Here is a 23,215-nt window from a genome sequence, read left to right as displayed (position 1 = left end):
ATTTTTATTTGGCTTTCACACTTTGGCCAGCGAAGACGCCATTTTGAAAAGATTCCTTTATGGGGGGGAAAACTTATTTTTTACACAAATTTCAACAACAATCCTAGCATTTTTTTGACAATTTTATTCATAACAACAACACAAATTGATTTAGGTTAAGATTTTAATTTTCTATAAATATAAATGTATGTTTTTTAATATGTTTCCGAGCGACGCGAACTGTTTCAGTAAATGTTTAAAAGCCAACTGACTGAAATGGCAAATAACTTTTTCTCTCCCCCGAAAACTCGAAGGTGAGCAACGACAACAACGATGGCAAGTGGAGAGCGAGCAACATGAATGGCAAAAGCAAAAGGCATACAGACAAGAAAAAAAAAAACACTGTCTGAGAAAAACTTCCACTACACAGAAAACAGAGGCCATAAACATAAAGTAAAACTTAATTGTAGCAACAAGCAAAACCAGCAAGTGGAGAGTGAAGAGCTCAGAGACCATGGGGTGACGATGGGGAGGAGGGGTGGGATGGGACGGGGAGTTGGAGGCACAACCAGAAGCAGAAGCCGCCAAGCGCAACGATAGAGCAACATCATCATCATCAAGCAGCAGCAAAAGACTTGAGCAACAGAGATCTAAGATTTGATCCAAGACTTGAATTTGTGTGTGTGCGTATCTGTGTTTGTGTGTGGCAAGAGAGCGCCAAAGTTCCATTTTGTTAAATGTTAACGGTAAAGTTCCATCATCAAAAAAGAAACAAAACTTTGTTTTTTTTTTTTTTATTTTGTTTTGTACTTTGCTTATTCATTGAAGTCTTTGGCCATGTAATACCAAAAAGCCAGTAACACAAAGTAAATGTAAAAAAGCCGCAGAAACACCAGACAACAAGAGTGTAGAAACAACAATACCGAAAGAAAGAGAGAGAGAGAGAGAAAAAAAGTGTACAATTTTTTCTTAGTTTAACCAACATTGTGGATGAAGCAACAGGCCAAAAGCAAAGCAAAATGAAAGAAAATCAAGTTAAGAAAATTTCAAGTAAAAGATGATGAGAGCAAAAAAGTGGAGGCCCGCACACGCCGGCAACAAGCAACTAATGAATAATACAAAATGTTGCTAGCAACATGTTGCTGGTCAATTGAACTTTTATGCAGCTTATGAAATTTGTGAATTCATTCATTTTGGAAATGAAAAGAGCTAACCTGAAGAGAGAACTGAAGGAGAACTTGGCGAACAGACAATTTCTTTGAGAATTTTTAAGCATAGTTGGTAGTTTTTTGCTTTATTATGCATGCAAAAGCTGTTTTTCTTTAAAATGTTAAAGTATTTTTAACCTATTCGAAAATTGTTAAATTTAAATAAGTAAACGTGGTTTCCAGATCTTTTCATAGGTATTTATCAATCTGCTTTATCAATTTTTGTTAATATTTTGGCCAATGTCAACAAATTCGAAAAAGAACATTCAACTAGAGCAAAGACTTACCTACGCATGAGCAGGGGAGCATTAAATTTAAGATGAAATTGTCTTAAGTTTTCAATAATTCATTTAGTTCAGTTCATTAAAAGAAAACGTTCTATCTTCTGAATCTTATAGTCGTAAGATAGTAGATCAAAATTGAATCGGGAGTGATCCATCTTTTAAAGAGGTTTATCAAAGACAAAATTCAGACTGTTCGTTATTCTTTGTTATATTCAATAATTTTGTTTTTATCAAATGTAATTATGTATTCTTAACTGTACTCAAATTGGCAAAGCATTTAGAAGGGTAAATAACCTTTTAGCAGCTTTGAACTTGGATGGTCGTCGATTCTTTATGAGATAACACAGATTAATTTTCTTTGTAGAGGACAAAAGTTCAATAAGTGACAAAAATATACTTCAAGTTTATTGAAAATTTAATAATTATATAAATTGTTGAGTTCATCAAAGACTATATAACATAAACTAACTATTAAAACGCATAATATCATTGTTAGTCAAGCTCTATTTGAATTAAAAGTCTAAACGAACTTTTATCTATGCTGCCTAAAAGTAGGCAATATAAATTTGTAAACCATCATATTGCTAAGAGCTACTTTTTTTAAAGAGACACAATGGCATTCGGCACTCCCTTTTGACTCGTTTGGATGCAACTTTAATGCATGACTTTGTCTTCTTCGCCTTCTTCGACTTCTTCTTCTACTACTCCTATAGCTGGCAATGGAATCTACATTAGGCGTCTGCTTGACTAATTTGCGTCTCTTTTGTTATTAAGGCGCGTGCAATAACAACAACAACAACAACAGCAAAGCGGCAATTGCATTTTGTTAACATGAAAATTGTTGCTACGTGTAATGGAAGACGACAAGAAGCAGCAGCAGCATCTAACCCAGTGAAATGAGCTAACCAGTTAGATTGGCTAGAGAAGAAAACTGTGCAACAGGCACACCTCAAACCCAAATTGGAGGTAATTCTGACACAAGACTTGGCCAAACAATTCAATAGATTCAATAGATCTAAAACAAAAAGGAACTATTTTCACAGCAAAAACACAACATAAATAAATTACAAATTAGTTACCTTCAAAAAGGCCAAAAGTAAAAAAAAAAAACAAAAATTAAGGTTAAATGTTTACATCCGAAGCTCATAAAAAGCGTGTGAAAATTGTTAACTAATTTCCAAGTTGCATGGCAAAACAGAAAGAAAAAAAAAATATAGTAATAAGAGAAGAAAATAATTACAATAAAATTTTAGAATTTGCCGCAACAACAACAGCAGCAACAACATACATATTTAATAATCAAACAGGAAACGGCCATAACAAAAACAATAACACTAACAATAATAAACTTTTGTCGCCAATTGTGGTTTGTTTTATTTTGTTGTTGTTGTTGTCGTTTTGTATTTTTTATGCAAATGTAGGTTAATAACATTTTAACGCATGCGCAGTGAATACAAATTGAAACCAGAACAACAACATTTTATGCATTCCAAACAAACAACAAACATTTTGTGCGTAACTTACAGATTTTCGATAAACTAACTAAAAGTATTTAACTTTAGACGAAGTCTCTATACTCTTTTTTACATGCACAGAAGGCCGAAATTTTTGCTTTAAAGTTTTAATAATTCATTTATTGAACAACTCGTTCCTAGTTAACTAATTTTTATACCCTTGAAAATATATTGCAAGGGTAGTCACAAATAAATTCATCGGATTTTCATCAAGTCAATTGATATGCAAAATAAGAATATTTCTTTTTGATTTATGCTGTGGGTGTTGTGCGATTTGTGTGATTAATTACAATAAACTGAGCAATTTGCTCTATCGATTGGAATGCATAAGATTTATTAGCATTTCGAACCTGAGATTTATGCAAGACGGAAGTGCAAAACGGTTTAGAGGTTGTAGGAATTAAACCGCTAAGACCAACATCCTCATCATCATCAATCAGTCGGTAAGCCAGTGTAAGAGGGAAGAATTAGCGTTTACAGTTAGATATTATTAGAAAACAAACGATAAGACAATAACTAACTGCGCATCTGTTTCTTCTGGCATTATTACAAATTCAATTTAATTCAATTCAAAAAGCAAGAGTTTGTAAGTAACGACTTTCAAATACCCATTACTATTAATAATGTTGCTTGTAAGCAACATCAATGAGAATGTATTAGCTATAGAATTTTGAAGTTCTTTCGCTGATTTTTGCAAGTATTCGAGGCAAACTTCTACCAATTCACAACGATTACGTATATTTTTGACTGATTCTTCTTATTAGAAAATGATGAAGTATATTCAATTTCAAATTGGGTTCATCTAAGCTCTAAGACTATCAAGGAATGGCCAATTTCATGGCTTTGCATTTTTATTATCGTTTTAATGATTCCCTTGATTAATTGTAGAACTAAAGTCCTTATGCATGGAAATTGTTAGAAATGTTTTTTTGTTTACATTCTTTTAAATTTTGATTTAAGAATTTTAACAGAAAACCTAAGCTAATACATAATTTGTTAAGTCAATTATGAACCTAACAAATATACTTTAAGTATATAGTAAACAATATATATTTGAAGATTTTTTGCACTTTTTAATGTTATAGTTATTTGAGCCTCGTCTTCTATCAGATTTAAAACCACATTTAAATTTCTTGGGGAAGAGACTACAAAGACAACGCCTTAACCTCCCCAGGGGGTTTGGCTTAGTATGTCTAATTAACACGACATAAAACAAACACTAAACATTTGACTCGATTTGCATATTTCGTATGACGACAAAATTAAGGCGGTGATTTTTTTTTAATTTTACACAAAAACGAAAATTAAAAAGTTGCTAGTCGCGTTGATGATGAATTTTTCTTTTTTTTATACCCTTGCAAAAAGGGTATATTAATTTTGGTCAGAAGTGTGCAACGCATAGAACGAAGCATCTCCGACCATACAAAGTATATATATTCTTGATCAGCACGACGAGACGAGTTCAACTAGCCATGTCCGTCCGTCCGTCCGTCCGTCTGGATCAACGCAAACTCCTCCTAGACCGTAAGAGCTACAGAGCTGAAATTTTGCACGTAGGCTTGTATATACTGCAGGCGTTGTATATCTCGGATTCAGCCGGATCGGACCACTATATCATATAGTTCCCATACAAACCTCAAAGTCACGAACAGTGACTTTCTCAATAACTTCGTTATTTTCTTTGCTATTGTCGTGAAACTTAATATAAGAGAGTTTACTACGCCTATAAGCGACTATGCCAAATTTGATCAAGATCGGGTGACTATATAATATAGCTCCCATACAAACGGCCAAGTCACGAACAGTGACTTTCTCAATACCTTCGTTATTTTCTGAGCTATTGTCGTGAAACTTAATATTAGAAAGTTTACTACGCCTATAAGCGACTATGCCAAATTTGATCAAGATCAGGTGACTATATCATATAGCTCCCATAGGAACGATTGGTCGAAAACAGTGACTTTTGTAAATAACTTCGTTACTTTTAACGCGATTACTTTTAAATTAAACATTTCTTAATTTAATATATATGTTAATGACTGTGCCGAATTTGATAAAGATCGGGTGACTATATCATACAGCTCCCATAGGAACGATCGGTGGAAAACAGTGACTTTGATCAATATCTTCGTTATTTCCTATTATTGTAGGCCTTTCTTTCTCAAGCTTAAGCCTTTTTAGATAAAACGTTCTTCCACATTGATGGCTAATAGGTAAGGAAAGAGTTACCAAAAAAGTTGCAAGGGTTTACAAACTTTGACGCGGTCGAAGTTAGCCCGCGCCCTCTGGTTTTTTTTGTCTTTTTCAGTTAACTTTTGTTCGGGTGAATGGTGTGGATTTTTTTTTGTTTATGCATTTATAATGAAACCTTTTAAACAAAAACCAAAAAGAGAGACAAAAAAGCAATCATCTGCAAGTTTTAGCGAATGAACTGGCAGCAGGCAGGCAGATGAAAATGTTTATAAAACATAAAGTTGATAAGCAACTTTTGTTGCTCTGACCTTGATCGTAGTTTTTTGTTTTTTTGTTTTTAATATGAAATTTATGAAATATATATGTATATTTCCCATTTTCAGCCTCTGGTCAAGTTATGTATGTGGCGCTATTTATGCAAATTTTTTTAAGTAAATATTTCAACTGGTTAATATTATTATTTTTTTGCTGCTCGTCATCATAAAGAACACACACAATTGTGTGTTTGGGGGGACACGTAGAACACGATATTACTTAAGAAAAATTCCCTCTTTTTGTAATAAAGAGAGTGGTTGACTTGGTAGCTAGTGCGAATATGAACGATTTACAACAATAATATGTATATATATATAGAATTTTAATGTGTTTTTGCAGTTGGTTAACTGGTTTGTCTGGGTATTGAACGTGCCTCACCATCACCACCACCACCACCGGCTAGAGATCTTTTTCCGAATTCAAACGAAGGTTGTTTTGTGTTCAGTGAAATCGAAATTGGATTATTCGCCCAACACAGAAACACATGTGTTTTTTTTTTTTTTTTTTGGGTAAATCCCCTGAGCGCCCACTTGAAACTAGTCGTTGACGTCTTTATTGAGCCGCAATAATTGTAACTAACTGACTGACAGCCTCATAAGATGCTAAGCAACAACAAAGAGTACACAGACTACTTGCTAATTCGCCAGGCCCCAATCCCAATAATTAACAAATGCGTCAGGTGTTTTTCTTTTATTTCTTTTTTGCTTTTGCAAATTATGCATTAAATCACGACTGAGCAGTTTGTGCGACGTCATTATGTTACCTAGGTGCTGAAAGCCTGGGAATGTATTTGGGGTAACACTATTAAAATACCCTTTTATCTATGTATATTGTGGTTGTCTATTAGTTGAAATCATTAATCAATAGTTTCCCTTTTTGTGTTTGTACTTTTAGAAAGTGAAAATTGTTAGTAAAATTCAACTATTTAATACTGTAGTTAAAGCACTGTGTTTAAAGTCACATATTAATGAACTATTTGTAGCAAAACTTACAAATTTCTTTATTATTGGTTGAAAAATTCTTTTTTTCTAAATCATACATCGAGTTGCCTTTTATTTGAAGAGCAAACTATTATTATTTTATTAAAATTAGTGTATATTTTGAAAATATTTATATAAAAATACATAATTTCTTAAGAATTTTTTCCCCCTTTAAGTTTAAAAATATCGTTTAAGGCAGTAATAATAAATTATATATTAACAGTGAGTTTAAAGTTAATTTAATTAAAAGATATAGCTTTCTTTTTTTCATTTTTAGTAAATTTTCAACTTTTCATTAAATTTTCGTTCTAATACGTTTAATTTTGTGTTCATACATGGAAATATTTATTACGGTTTCCTGTTACGCATATTAACAAGACTAAAAAGCGTAGAAGATAAAATCAAATTTAGGGGAAACCCCAAAATAACCAGAAGAAAGTTTCAATACAACTCCCAACGTATTTTATAAGCTATAAACTTTTGCGAAGACAAAAAGTAGTTCTAAATATGTTTTTTTTACGTTTGTTTGGGATGAAAGTGAAAGAAGGTTATTCAGACTGAAATATGTAAATCATTAAAAACCTACAGCTAGGCACTATCCTACATACATATGTATATAGTTCTAAAGTTTAAAAATTTAATCTTAATATTGATAATAATAATATTTTAAGTCTTATGTGAAGGAACATAATATTTGTTCTAAATAATATAACGCAGTGTGACATATTATCCACAATTGTTCCAGTTTGGTTCTAAAGCTAAGCGGTTTTAAAGGTACAGTCGAAGTTGACAGGACATTCCTAAGTATCCTTCTAGACGATAGTTATATACAAAAAACTTTACAGGTAATGATGTTTATCCAATCCTATGTGAGTCCGTTATATGCCTGTATAACTTAAAATTTAAAGAGAACTTTCATATATAATATCTAAACTAAGTTTTTTGAAACTGAAAGTAAATATGCACAGACTTGTTTTTAAAAATAGTCGCAACATTTAACTGCTTAAAATAAACTTTAATACATATATTTTGCCATTTAATAGCAGGGTAATGCACAAGTCGTTGATATTAAGAGGGCATGACATGACATAAAGACAAATATATGTTATGTAGGTTTGTTTCGGATTTTCTGGTCAATTGCTTTGGTCAACTTTAAAGCTTTAAGCCGCACACAATCAACGACAAAACAAGTGAACGACGGCTCAAATTGCAAATGCAAATTGCAAATTTTTGTGGTCATTGTTAACTAAAGGCCATAAATAGACACACGGCTGGCCAGCAACAACAACGACAACAACAACAGTAAGCAATAATTTTATTGTCAACTTTTTTGCATGCCAATCAACCGAAACAAAGCAAAGCAAAAGCGCGCACACACACACACACACACGGCCAAAAAACTGAAAGTCTAAAGCGTTAAAACGCATCAAGCAAAAAAAAAAAAAAGATGGAGATGGAATAGGGAGCATCTCGGCTCGAAAGACAGAAATCTTTTTATTTTTATTGACATTGATGCATCTGCCTCTGGGGCAGAATGGAGGGGCGGAGGACTTCATTCGATTTCCTCATTGTTGTTGTTATTGCATTGCCACTTTCCATTTCAACTTCAAGCTTGAATGCTGCAATCTTCCATCATTGCAAGTTTTTGTTCTAGGAGGCTTGGCCTCAGCCGCTTTGTGGCCGCTCCTGCTGTTGATAATTTATTTCAATTATGCAATTGCTATGTCTGCAAAAGTTGCAGCACCATCTTCTCCTTTTTAGAGTCACAATCTTCGTCTTCTTTGTCGTCTATGTTGTTGCTTTCTGGTTTATCGTGTGCCTGGCATCGAGACTCAGCGTCTCCAGTTGCCTCCTTTGCCACTGCATCTGTGTCTGCATCTGCCTGCGTTTGCCTGTCATATATATTGCATTGCTGACGATCATCTAATAACCGCCTGCCATCCCCCATTTGCCATCTCTTTTGTGTGAGTTGCTATATAATCATGATAATTGCATCAGGGGAAGAATGGGAAGCACGAACAGGCGATCTGATTATTCAGACGACTGTCGCTAAATGTTGATTTAAGCCCCAGCACCATCAACTGGCAAACCTTGTAATCATCGACAGTGACGCCCGCCTTTGACGATGACTAGGCTTTTGGTTTTATATTGACGTTTTCGTTTTATATCACTTTTGTTTTTCGAATCGAGAACAGAGTAATGTGGTTTAACCATGTAGAGACAATTTGCAATGTGTGATGAATAATAGGCACTTACTAGAAAACAGTTGCTTGGGTTGTGTCTAAGTAAAGTTTTCGAAATTATGTAAATTCTATGGAAATCTTACAGATAATTATTAGAGAATGTAAGAGTTCTAATCGATCAAAACAATGTACACTCATGACCAGATTAATAAGGTCGAGCCTTAAAGATTTAAGAACTATCTGATTCTTAAATATTCGTAATACTATTATGAAGTAAAATAAGTAAGTTATTCCTTTGACTTACTTTTAAGAGATCTTTTACAGAAGATATTTTAGGAGAATCTATATTCTAATTTGATTAATATAATAAGATTTATCTCTATATTTGAATTGGATCATTTAAAACTGTCGCAAATCAAAAAGTTTTAGTTGCTGCAATTGATGCCAAAGGATGCCCTAACAGAAAATTTAAAAAGGATATTACCCAAGCAGGTCTTATTATGCCAACCAATGGCATTTGTAACAAGGATAATCAAAAGTTTATACAACTTCTACAATGCGAGTGTCTTTATCTGTAAAATAGATGCCATCTAAGGCACACAGTTTTATTTGATACATTTTAAATAAATGTCGTTTAAATTTATATGTATTCAATATAAATTACTTAACTTTTAAACTTAATTAAGGCTAGCTTGCTGTTTTTTAAAATAGAATCTTGCCAAACAACTTTTTAAACACGCAGACGAGATCATGAGAACTTAACTAAAACGAACCACCACATATTGATTGTGAAAATTTATTTACCTTCTTTGGTTTTCGAACTGGTCAGACTGTGACCAATGTGATTCCAAAAGTTAAGGCGACAGCCAAAAACTTTCATTTCCTTAACGCGTTCCTTCATGTTGCCAATAACGCTCGTTTCGGCCAAACTCACACAGGGAATCATTTGAGAATTGTGCCACAAATCACAAACAAAGCACTTTTGGCGTCTTATCAGACGTTTCTTTATGATTTTTTCTCTCTTTTTAAGTTTACTTTAAATTAAATTTATTATAGCTAAAAGGCAGACGGGGGGAAGGGTAAGATTAATTAAATTGTAGAGATTGAAGATCTTGAACCATTTGAAACGTTTTTTTGATTGACAAAAAACACGAGCACAGCACATAAACTATAAGTAGGCACACACATACATACATACATACATACATAGAAATATACAAACATTTGGCTAACATTTAATGAGCCTCCTCAACTCAAGTACATCACTTTGCGGAAGTAAAATTTTGTTGAGCATTTTCTAAACTACCTTTTGGCTTTCAAACAAATACTTAAAGTCAAAGCAAAGTTCAATCATCAATCAACTATGTATTTTGAAGAGGAAACCAGCAGCCGCTGGTGAATTTCAATGATGGCATTTTGTTTTTTTTGGCTAAATTCCCACTATTTAATAATAAATCAATCAAATTATTAGAGTTTAATGATTTATTATGAGTACCTACTATTAGAATGTGGTTAACAAAGAACTGCATTAAAATGAGGTTAAATGCAGTTTGGAGGGCCAATGATGAACTTGCCAATGCAAATTAAGATGATGATGATGATGCAGCATAGAAAAATATCGGTTGAGGTTGCCCTCATCATCATCATCATCGATAAGCATCATTATGATCATTATCTTAATTTTCATTGATTTTGCATTGTAATTGTTCATTGTAAAGCGTAAAGATTATTAATTTTTGTGGCTAGGCTAATGATGCAGACAACTCATCAGAGCTCATGGAGGCCAAAAGCGAGTTAGAAAATTGATTTATGATGATGATGAGTGATTCGATTCACAAGAAAAAAAAAACACAAATTAGAACATCACACAAAAAGAAAAACAAACAAAACAATGCCATCTCACATATCTGTTACAGTTGAATTCATGAAATTAAATTAGATATATAAGAAGAAATCATAGAGAACTTTTTTTTTCATAATTATGATGAACAGAATCAAATGCTTAAAAACCTTGAGAAACAAAACGCACCTAAAAAATATTTAAAAATTCAACATCATCCATGCCATCAGCCGTGGGCTGAAGCTCAGTTCAATGAGCTCCAATGTTTTGTTTTTATACCCTTGCAAAAAGGGTATATTAATTTTGGTCAGAAGTGTGCAACGCATAGAACGAAGCATCTCCGACCATACAAAGTATATATATTCTTGATCAGCACGACGAGACGAGTTCAACTAGCCATGTCCGTCCGTCCGTCCGTCCGTCCGTCCGTCCGTCCGTCCGTCCGTCCGTCTGGATCAACGCAAACTCCTCCTAGACCGTAAGAGCTACAGAGCTGAAATTTTGCACGTAGGCTTGTATATACTGCAGGCGTTGTATATCTCGGATTCAGCCGGATCGGACCACTATATCATATAGCTCCCATACAAACCCCAAAGTCACGAACAGTGACTTTTCTCAATAACTTCGTTATTTTCTATGCTATTATCGTGAAACTTAATATTAGAGAGTTTACTACGCCTATAAGCGACTATGCCAAATTTGATCAAGATCGGGTGACTATATCATATAGCTCCCATACAAACGGCCAAGTCACGAACAGTGACTTTCTCAATAACTTCGTTATTTTCTGAGCTATTGTCGTGAAACTTAATATTAGAGAGTTTACTACGCCTATAAGCGACTATGCCAAATTTGATCAAGATCGGGTGACTATATAATATAGCTCCCATACAAACGGCCAAGTTACGAACAGTGAATTTCTCAATACCTTCGTTATTTTCTGAGCTATTGTCGTGAAACTTAATATTAGAGAGTTTACTACGCCAATAAGCGACTATGCCAAATTCGATCAAGATCGGGTGACTATATAATATAGCTCCCATACAAACGGCCAAGTTACGAACAGTGAATTTCTCAATACCTTCGTTATTTTCTGAGCTATTGTCGTGAAACTTAATATTAAAGAGTTTACTACGCCTATAAGCGACTATGCCAAATTTGATCAAGATCAGGTGGCTATATCATATAACTCCCATAGGAACGATTGGTCGAAAACAGTGACTTTGATCAATATCTTCGTTATTTCCTATGATTGTAGGCCTTTCTTTCTCAAGCTTAAGCCTTTTTTAGATAAAACGTTCTTCCACATTGATGGCTAATAGGTAAGGATAGAGTTACCAAAAAAGTTGCAAGGGTATACAAACTTTGACGCGGTCGAAGTTAGCCCCGGCCCTCTGGTTTTTTTTTTTTGTTCGTTTTAGTAAACCTATCGACCGACTCTTCTTGTTGGTAGTAGCTGCAGCTGTTGGCAGCATAATTAACATCAATTTCAAGTTAGTTTGGTTTTTTTTTTTCCGGCCCCCTTCTTTCTTTCTTTCTTTTTTTTTTTGTGTTTTTCATCAGTGTAAACCTCAATTTAGCTGAGGCAACAAAATCTAATGAACTTTTAAAATGATTGACGATAACTATAAGATCTCCGCGCGCGTGTGTGTGTGTGTGAGTGAGTGTGGGGGGCCTTACGCAAAATTGGGTGCGGTAAGCCTGACTAAGTGCTGTGTTTACCTGTCAGTAATAGCTAAACTAAAACATATTTCCCGAAAATATTTTGAAATGTCGAAAATGACTACACAAACTAAATTTTTACCTATTAAAGTGAATGCTACTCGTACTTTAATCCGAAAAACGAGTTGATCGAATTTGAAACAAGAATTTCGAGAGTTGCTAATGCACTCTCCCAGCAATAATCCGATCATTTACATTTAACTACATTAAACGTGACTAATTTGAATTTTATACCCTGCACAGTAAATGCAATGTACATTATATAAATCATTTAACCTATTTTCATTCTACCAAATATATTGGAATTTGACATTGAAACGAATCCTAAACTGAAACTAATGAAAATGTAATTTACACAACGTCATAAACAATATAATCTTAATGTAACTATCAAGCGATATAAAAGAATTGGGTGTTAAATATTTAGAAATCTTTACTATTTTTAATATATTCTTTAGTTCAATGTCTAAAAGTCAAGAATTACTCCTTTGTCCCGCTTGAAAGAATCTTCTAACTAAATCACTTTTAATAGTAATAAGCAAATTTGTTTGTACTTTTCTATGTTATGTCCCAAAACATCAATATTTCGAACCATTTTTTAATTTTCTTCACCGCTTTATACCCGCAAATAGTAAGTTTTTAAAGAGCTCATGCAATTTCGATCAATTTAAATACTAAGAAAAAGCGATTATCAAAAATAAATGAAATTACTAAAAATCTTGATTTTTACCCTCTCCAAAAGTATTTTCCAGATACGTCAAGTTTTAATATCTTTGCAATTGTTCATGGATTCATCTAGCTAGCTAGTTTATTGCCTAGTATTGGCACTTAGTACCAGCTTCTGTGTCACAATCAAATACAGATTTTTAAGTAGTCATTTCAACCTCACATTAAACAGTATAGATTGATTGCATTTGCAGCATATTTGGACACTTTATGGACAACAATTTACAATCTTATGGTTGCCAAATTGAATTCTCTAAAAGTAAAACTTATATCAGCTTCCCTTTCACTGCATTTTGCATGCTGATCAAACCTAAATTTCGCACAATTAAGGAAACAAATTAACATCATACGCTGATTTGAGACATAAGCAATAAAAACCCTTTAGCTTTTCATATATAGTATATGGCCCAAGCGTCATAAATATCTAATTTCAAATCGAATCGTTTTCTGTTTTAGGCTTAGTAGCATTCATTCATTTCAGTATCATAATTTTTTAAAAACATTTTAGTTTTAGTTATCGCCGTTAAGTTTGTTGTCTAAAAAAGCTTTGCAAATCAAAACAATTTCCAAAATTCATGAAATATTAAAAATAAACTGGTTTAGTTAACAATATTTAAAGTTAAAAAACCAATTTTTGTAATTTTTTACAAAGTAATTTTGCAAGTGATTCTAATTAAAGAAACTTTGCTGTAATCAAAAGATGTAAGTTATAGTTGTAGTCATTAACTGGTTCTATTTAACAAAAGTTTGCTGTGTTCAAGAGTCGTTAGGATTACCCGCAGATGAGAAAGCCCTTTTTTTTCTCAGTGTATTTTAAACAATTCAATTGAATTGATTGAATTCGGGCCACATTGAACTTGTCGTGACCTTGTCTGTTATATGCAAACTGAAAGTTTCTACAAATTTGAATTGCCAAAATCAAAAAATGTTTTAACTGGGCGTGGCAAAGAAGTGAAAGAAGCAACCGTTTTGACCTGATTCCAAAAGGTAAACACTTCTGTGAATCCGAGTCCAAGCGTTGAGAAGCGTGAACAAAGCCAAAACAAAATATAATTTAAAGCGGTCAGAGATGGAAAAAAAAAAAAAGGAAAAGAAGCAAAGCTTTCGCTTGTCATGATTTGTGCCTTTTTCTGCGTTTTGTTTTGAGTTGCTGTTGTTGTCGTTTTCTTCGTGTTTTTTTTTTATGGTAGTAATTCCAGAGAGTTTGCAAATTTGTATCTCAAAAATGAAATGGCACGTAGCTGACCTTGACCCGCAGTTGTGGCCAATAAAAATGCAATTTTTATGCGGTTGCCCCAAAAAAAAAAGAAACACAAAAAGAGCAAACGATTGCAATTGAATTTCTCCCTCCGCCTCTGTCTCTCTCCTTCTCTCGCCCTATCGAATCTTTGTTAGCGCCTGCTGAGCCAATTCAGTTTTTGGCAAATTGCTAACGGTACCAAAAGTGAACTTTCGCAACACATACAGCAATTGGTTAGTGGTCCAGGGGAGGATGGATTCAAGAGGAAGGTAACAGGTACCTATGTTAAAGAAGATAAAAGAAGAAGACGAAGTTTAGCAACAAATGTTGCTGCCCGAGACCAGTTGAGGAAACGAGATGGCCAAAATGAAACTTGAAAACTCGTTTGGGATTTGCAGGCAACCTTCGAAGAGTAGGCATCCCATCCACAACTCATTGGGAAAACAACCTTATTTTATTGCCTTTTTTGCCTTATGGCTCTGTCTCTCTCTCTTTCCTGCTCTGTGTGTGCTCAAGCAAGAACCGTTAGCTAAAGGATCTTGCCGATTCTTTAAGCATCTTTGCATTATAAATTACCCAAGCCAGTAACCAACATCATCATCATCATGGTCATAATGATCATTGCCATCGCCTTACAAGTGGTTTGGCCTGTTTCTTCTTTGAGGTTTGTTTAGATGCATTTTCCACACAAAGACGATGCAGTCAAAGAGCAAAAGCAAGTGGAAAATTTGTAGATAATTAACATGAGTGCGAGGTACCTGACACAAACACACATAGACCAAACACACACACACACACGCTCGTAAGAAAGAACATTTCTGCGCCAGTTTATGATCGTTTTTACCGAGAATTATTATACAATTTTCTTCACTTAATCATGACTTGGCCATCAAAATATTTGTAATCCAAACATTTATGGTTTCCCCCCATCACACAATACATTCACATGTATATAGTCACTCCCTCTGCACTGCTTCCCATCCCCCTCGGTAGTTATATTTCTTTTAAGTAACAAATTTAATGCCGATTGCATTTTATGTATTTTTTTCTTTTGCCTTTCTTTTTTCCGTTTATTTTTTTTAATGACAATTTCAAGCTACCTTTTAATGGCTTTTTGGTTTTGTTAATTCTCTTATATTTTTTTTGGTTCTTTATTATTTTTTATGGGACTTCTTTTCTGTCTTCTCAAGAAAGATAACATATAAAAAGAAAAAAGAAAATGAAATACAAATGTTATTCTATAAACAAAAGCCTTCACTCATTTGACAAAAGCTGAGAGAACATGAGTCCGCTGAGAGTTAAATTGATTTCTATTGAAATTTGAAACGGCACATTAAGGGGGGAGGGGGTCTGTTCTCCCCTCTAGTTTCTTTTTTTTGGAACCCCCAACAATAGCAAGTGATAAACCTAAATAAAATGTTTTTTTTTTTTTTTTGTTTTGGAAAATAAACTACTTACTCAAAGCAACTACTCAACTAAGACCATTAAGGGGGGAAAATCTCATAAAACTTTCCAGTAAAAAATACTCGAGTATCATCTAGAGACATTTCAACTCTCTTTAGCTATAATTCACCAGAGATCATTCAATTGACAATCTCATACTCAATGGCATTGAACATATTGTAAGTTTGATTCTATTTGTTAAGTATACGCCTGCTGTGATGTACATTATTTTGCATTCTTGAGTATTAGCATTTTTATATTTTATCACGATCCAAAGCAAAGTTCCGTCACAGCATGTGGCTATATGCGAAAGTTCACTATGAAGGCTTATTCAACTAAAGATCTTGCCTATTTCAAAGTCAAATGTTGTTCTATCGGGAATTAAGTTGGCAAATGGGTTAAAATCCGCTTAACCTTTTATATTTAAGCTTGGGTAAAAGCAAACAGTTATAATCTACTCTACTAAATGCAAAATGAAAGCGATCTTTATCTTAACTAGGCTAAATTCAGATTTGAGATAAAAAAATTATCATAATTTTAACTACAAAAAAAGTTTACCTTCTTAGCCTTGAATGTGTTTGTTGAACATTCTAAAAAATCGTATAAAAAAGGGAAATTTTTTGCAGTTTTGAAAATGTTTACCACAATAAAATTGGACTTCTTTGCCTTGAAATGTATGAAAAACGAAACATTTTTCATTTGTTTTATTTACTTTTTGTTTTAAGAATTGAAATTATTTAAAAGCTAATTTAATAGAATTATAAAAATTCTCATAAAAGTATAATTTTTAGCAGTTTTCACTTCTTTTCTTTTTATTGAATCGAAAACATTTAAAAGGAGAGATTTTTCAAAAATTGAATATAAAATGGAAAACCTTTTATTAAATATCCTTCTATCACGATGCATTTCAAGAAATGGTGAAATTAAGTTTAGAACTTTTCTGATTCTGCTTGATAATTACTTCCTTCAAGACAAAAGCTCTCGATCCTCAAGCAAATCTATACAAATTTTGAGAATTTTTATTAAAATGTAGTCAAGTCATAATTTTTGTAGTTTCTTTGTAGTTGTATCGCAAGAGCTTTGAAAACTACGTGATGAGCAAGCTTAAACATTTGTATTGAACGTGCCTGGCCTCAAAGTGCTGAATATATCGACGAACAAACGAAGAAACATAAAAAAAAACAAGAAAACACAAAACAAAAATCAAAACACATAAAACAAACAACAAATAAGTGAATTCTGACTAAAGCAAAGAGGATGAAGTAAAGTGACCGAAGAGGGACCTGGAAATCAAGAAAAGAGCAAGAGATGGCCAAATAGTAGAAATAGTAGGGATAGAAGATGGGGGATCAACGGATCCTGTCTGCATATTGAATTACACAACAAGCAGAGAACAGAGGCAGGCAAATGATGATGGCTCGACGTTTAGTTTTTAGCTACCTGCACAAGCAGAAAAAAAAAAGAAGAAACTTAGCTCGTTAAGAGGACAGGCGCCTGCCCACTAATTGGTTTTGATTCAGGTAATTTCCTAGATTCATTGTCCACACTTCTTCTCTCTTGATCTCTCTTTCTCTCATTTGGCATTAGAAAAATCAACAATTCTATGGTTGTGGGGAAAAACACTTTGCCTCTTAGCCCATCGAATTTCAAACAATGAAAAGTTATGACTTTCAAAAAGTGTGTATGCAAAAGTCTAGAGAGAAGATCATTTTACACTTTTGGCTTATTGTTCTTTTGGTTTCTATACAAAACTAGAAAAACTTTCGACCACCATCATAATTGTAAGAGTTATAATCGTTTATTATTTTCTCAGCTTTAATATCAATTCACAATGGATGGATTAATATTTTTATGTTTTTCTCAAATGCACGTCTGGTCGCTGTAAGCTTTTCAGATAGGAAGAACGTATCAGCGTTGTCTTCTTTTAAGGTCATCGATATCACAACATTGATATCGATATAACTTAATCGCTACATAATACAGGTTATCGCTTATACAATAGGGTTCTTTTATATATGTATTGGATTAGCGTTATTATTGAAGTAAGTAAATAAGTATTATATACATACTTAGACCAGGGGATTTATATGTAGCCTACTACAACTCGGCCATTCTGACATTTGGATCTCCTGATCACGTAATCTTAAGTTATTTCTATACATTGATACATATGGATATTTTCTTATTATTAAGTAACATAGTAATACATTTAATATTTTTATATTTTTCTTCACATCTTAAATTTGATCTTTATTTTTTGATCCAGTGTCTTATATTCTGAATGCTCCACACGCCCTGATATGGGTTACGAGATACTTGAAAACCTTCCACATCTTTAAGTAAAAATCTATCATTTTTTAAAACTTTTTCTATTCGGTAAGGTCCTTTATTCTTTGGAATTAGTTTCTTTGACGTACCAACTGTGCTATCAAAATTTTTTACCATAACATAGTCTCCTTGCTTAAATTCTTTTGGCTTTCGTTTGCTTTTATCATAATAAGTTTTGTTGTAGGACTGAGCATTATTTTGAGCCTCAATTGCCTCATTCCTGATTTCTGTTAAACTCTTCTGCTTGGTGTCTTGATTTATCATTTCTAGTTTCTCTTTTAATTCATCTACTATTCGCCCCCTTTGTGACGTTCCAAACAACATAACACTTGGCAATTGTTTTACACTTCGATGCTGTGTATTGTTCATTGCATACTCCACCTGTTCTACCACTAAATCCCAATGCAATCCTTTCTCAGGTTCAACTAATTTTGCAATCATCGGGCCTAGACTTCTGTTAATTCTTTCTACCTGTCCGTTTGCTTGGGGAGATCCGGTCGCGATTTTAATATGTTTAATGTTATAGTTTTCTATAAACTCCTCGAACTCACTTGAAGTAAAACAACTACCTCTATCAGAAATAATACACTTTGGTTTACTGTATGTTCTAAAATAATCTTTAAGACTTGACAAAACTTCTTTAGTACTGGTTGTTTTCGTCGTATATAATCGTACGAATTTCGTAAACCCATCTACAACCACGAATATATGCTTTTTTGCTCTACCAGCACTCACTGGCCCATAATGATCAATGTGAATCAATTCAAATGGTCCATTGCCTTTAGGTATACAATGCAAGAAACCTTGTTCTTTTCCAGATCTTGGAGAATAGGCAACACATTTAAGACAGTTTTCAATATGACTAGTACATTTGTCTTTGAGGTTTGCGAACCAGTAACTTTTATTAATTAAATTAATCATTTTGTCTCTCCCTATATGTCCTATTTCATTGTGATACCTATACAACACATGATCTTCCATATTTTCTGGAACATAAAAGAGAAGTCTACCATCATTTGCTTTTCTATAAATCACTCCATTTCTCATCTCATACAATTTGTGTTCAGCCTTCTCTAATAATTTCCTTAAGTTTTGAATTTTAGGATCCTTTGATTGGCAAATTATTAGGTTATCTTCAAAACTTGTTGTTTCAACTACCATAACATTTGTACATCTGCTCAAAGCATCTACATGCTGCATTTTGTTTCCGGGCCTATAAATCAATTCATAATCATAGTTTTGAAGCTCTAACGCCCATCTAGCAATTCTAGGGTTAAGTTCAACTTTGTTTAATGTCAGTGTTAAAGAATTACAATCTGTCATAATCTTAAAGCGTTTACCTTGAAGGTAAATACGAAATCTGCGTAAAGCATAAATGATTGCAAGAGTTTCTAACTCAAAGCTATGATACTTTTCTTCTGCTCCGGTTGTTCGTTTTGAAAAATAGGATATAGGATGCAACAATTTGTCTGATTTTTTCTGAAGTAACACTGCTCCGAATCCTAAAGCACTGGCATCGCAATGCAATTCAACCTCATCCTTGTAATCGTAAATTGCTAACACCGGTGCATTTATAAGTTTTTCTTTGAGCAGTAAAAAACAATTTAATTCTTTTTCTTGAAACACAAATTCATTTTCTTTTTTCAAAAGATCATATAACGGTTTCGCTAAAATAGAAAAATCTTTAATAAATCTACGAAAGTACGAGCATAACCCAAGAAAACTTTGAACAGCCTGTGCCTTTTCAGGTATTGGAAAATTTTTTATCGCTTCCATTCCTTTATCATCTGTTTTTATACCTTCACCTGATATTTGATAACCTAAATATTTGACACAGGACTTCATAAATTCACATTTGTCCAAACGTAGCTCTAATTTATTCTTAGCTAATCTTATAAAAACATCCTTTAGAGTTTCTAAGTGTTCATTTATATCCTTGCTGGCGACCATGATATCGTCCATATACACAACTAACTTGTTGTCTTTAATCATATCACAAAATATCTTATTTATAAAGCGTTGAAACACAGCTGGCGAATTTTTTAATCCCATGGGCATTCTTAAAAATTCGTATTGCCCTAATGGAGTGACAAACGAGGTGTACTTAATAGATTCCTCATTTACATGCACATGAAAGTATCCATTTTTAAGATCCAATTTTGTGAACACCGTTTTATTTACTAATTTGTCAAGTAGGTCATCTATCAGTGGTAATGGATAATTATCTTTAATTAAAACTTTATTTAGTTTTCTAAAGTCGATACACAAACGAATATCTCCTGTTTTCTTTTTTACTAACACGATTGGTGACGCGTACTCCGACTCACTCGGCTGTATAATTCCTTTTTTTAAATAATCATCTAATAATATTTGCAATTGATCTTTTTCTGTATATGAAAGGCGTCTGGGAGAACAACTAAAGGGTTTCGATTTTTCTAAATTTAATTTGATTTCACATCTAGTCATTGGCTCTTCTGGGATTGTCGCATTTAAAGAATAAATTTTAATTATTTGTCTTAGTTTACATTTGGTATCATAATTCAGTTTTTCGTCCCAATTAAAATCTTCAATTGTGTCTTCAGTGTAATTAATATTTGATAAGTCATTGACGACTTTTTCTAATTCTTCCTCAATAAATTTGTTATTTGATTGAATAGTAAGTATTTCGTGTCTCTGTTCATTTAACGTCCTATCAGACTGTATCCTATCTTTTTCCTTTAACTCTGTGTTATCTGTTTTATTTAATTCTATACTAACTGTTTCATCTAACTGTTTACTTACTATTTTATCTACTTGTTTACTAACTGTTTCATCTAACTGTTTACTTACTATTTTATCTACTTGTTTACTAACTGTTTCATCTAACTGTTTACTATATTTTAAGTTAGAATTATTTGTATCTTCTCTGTTTTCAATCTCCATTTTTTGTACTGTAACCAATTTCAGTGCGCTTAGATTAAATTTCAAATTACATGCCGCTAAAAAGTCTCTTCCAAGAACTACATCGTGACTCATAGACTCATTCGGTACTACATTTAAATAAAAATAACATTTTATTGATCCTTTCAATACATAACATAAGGTTTTTCCAAATATGTTTAATTGGCTTTGATTTAAACCGAAATATTCTTTCAATACTGGCTCCAGTGTTAGGTGATTTGATATATGACGTTTTTTTAACAAAAGAAATAGAGCTTCCAGAGTCTAGGAGGCACGCTGCAATTAATGGAGATCTAGATTTTTGACAAAAATATATATTGAATATTCTTACATATTGGTTGCCAGTCGCACTCTTCCTCTCCGGACATTGGGCAACAAAATGGCCAAAAGCACCACAAGCGTAGCAAGATCCTCGCTCCCTTTTCGGTTTATGACAATCAATTGCTAGATGACCCTTGGAATTGCAATTCACGCAACGCACATCCTTATAGACGCTGTTATAAGACTCTCTGCCCGATTGTGTTGGAATAGGATGTTTCTTTAACTCCGGTAGACGCACTGATGAAAACGCCTGAAGGATTTGCCTTGGATCCGAAAAACACTGGATACGTGCTTGATCGCGCAAACTTTTTGATGATATCCCGTCAATGATGCACTCCAACAGCTCCTCCATATCGATGTTGATGTCATCAGCCAGCCTCATCTTTTCATCGAAATAGGAACCAAAATTCTCGCTGGCTAGCCACTTGCGATTCTGAAATTTGCTTCTAGCCTCAGCTTTCGATGTTTTATTTCCAAATGCCAAGTAAAGTTGATCAAACAGCTGATCGACCGGCTCGAGAATACGTGTCGCACTGTTGTGCAGCCACTGTTGTGCTTTACCCTTTAGCTTAGCGATAAACAGCATCCGCATGCATACAACATCCAAGTTATATATTTGCGAAATATTTTGCATCTGAGAAATCCAAGCGCGAGCACAAGTGTCCCCATTATAATCCATAGCAACTTCCTTTGCTAGCGACAGAGCTGCTGCTGGTGAATCCAATAACTTGTTTATCATTTGGTTGGATCGCTGTTCAACACTACCATATTTGGCGGTGCCAATGTGGTCGTTGATATTTCCAGCGTTGCCACTGCAGTTGGTGTCTTTTAGAGCGTTGCCACTGTGGATGTTGACGTCATTAATGCTGTCAAGGCAATCGACTGTAAGATTGCCATGTGCTCGATCTGAAACCTCGAGACACAACTTCTGTAGCATGGCTCTGGTAGCATTGAGTTCTCCACGTAACTGTATCAATGTTACAGCTTCATCGTTTAATGCTTCCATTTGCTCTGGCTGAGCGCTGATTTGTTGTTCGACAGCTTCAATCTCCTCATCATGCGGTAGCTCAGCATCCACATGTTGAGCTAGGGGCTGATCACGGTTTCCTTGCTGCTCAATGTTTTCAGCTTGCTGAGACTCCGGTGGACTTCCACGCTGCTCTGGTGGAATTTCAAGCAGACGGGCCATAATTTCGGCTCTAGAGCCCGTTGTAGGCAGACCGAGACTCTGTAACCACTGTTTTAAAAACACTACGGAACACAAATTAAAGTTAACTTCGTTCATGGCGAGTAAGAACCACTTCTGAGATTGTAAGAGTTATAATCGTTTATTATTTTCTCAGCTTTAATATCAATTCACAATGGATGGATTAATATTTTTATGTTTTTCTCAAATGCACGTCTGGTCGCTGTAAGCTTTTCAGATAGGAAGAACGTATCAGCGTTGTCTTCTTTTAAGGTCATCGATATCACAACATTGATATCGATATAACTTAATCGCTACATAATACAGGTTATCGCTTATACAATAGGGTTCTTTTATATATGTATTGGATTAGCGTTATTATTGAAGTAAGTAAATAAGTATTATATACATACTTAGACCAGGGGATTTATATGTAGCCTACTACATAATTAACTTGGCCAAAAAGAATACGCATTTCATATAATCAAAAAACTTCTTTTTCTTTTGACTGGACTGGGCTCAAAGGGGCGGAGGAAGGTCTGAGAGAGCCCTGTTAGAAAATGCGCAAAAGATGAACAACAACAACAAAAAAAAAAAAAAAAAAAAAAAAAAAACAAACGAAAAAAGCAGAAAAACTGCTGTGTGCACGCCAAAAAAGAAACAAGTTAAACAACTTTACTTGGCTTAGAGAGCAAGAGAGTTGCCAGATTTCTGTTATTTTGTTCAAAACCAAATACAAGGTGGTATATTCGTTTGTATGTAGGGGTACATATGGCATGGTAGGGTACATACATATGTCTATCTATATGTATG

The 23,215-nt window shown here is 33.8% G+C and overlaps 2 protein-coding genes across 4 annotated transcripts in view; both read right to left on the bottom strand.

The window, feature by feature from the left end:
* The window catches only part of Btk (tyrosine-protein kinase Btk29A), a 61,105-nt gene that overhangs the window by 8,254 nt on the left and 29,636 nt on the right, over positions 1-23,215 (bottom strand). Inside the window, exon 2 of one of the 3 annotated variants that reach the window (XM_068287766.1) lies at positions 9,461-9,712. The exons of the other annotated variants lie outside the window; for them this stretch is intronic. Coding sequence (XP_068143867.1) covers positions 9,461-9,602 — 142 coding nt within the window. The 5' untranslated portion in view covers positions 9,603-9,712. The remainder of the gene's footprint in view (positions 1-9,460; positions 9,713-23,215) is intronic. 3 annotated transcript variants of the gene reach the window in all.
* LOC137576411 (uncharacterized) lies at positions 21,160-22,828 on the bottom strand. The gene is made up of 3 exons (XM_068289515.1): positions 22,816-22,828; positions 21,227-22,467; positions 21,160-21,171 (listed from the first exon to the last, which is right to left on the bottom strand). Coding segments are annotated over exons 1-3 (1,254 nt in total). The 5' UTR covers positions 22,817-22,828.

The sequence above is a fragment of the Drosophila tropicalis genome, unplaced genomic scaffold, assembly GCF_018151085.1.
Source record: "Drosophila tropicalis isolate 14030-0801.00 unplaced genomic scaffold, ASM1815108v1 contig_1187, whole genome shotgun sequence".
Lineage (NCBI taxonomy): Eukaryota > Metazoa > Arthropoda > Insecta > Diptera > Drosophilidae > Drosophila > Drosophila tropicalis.
The sequence above is the reverse complement of the archived record's forward strand: the minus strand, read 5'-3'. Positions and strand labels throughout refer to the sequence as shown.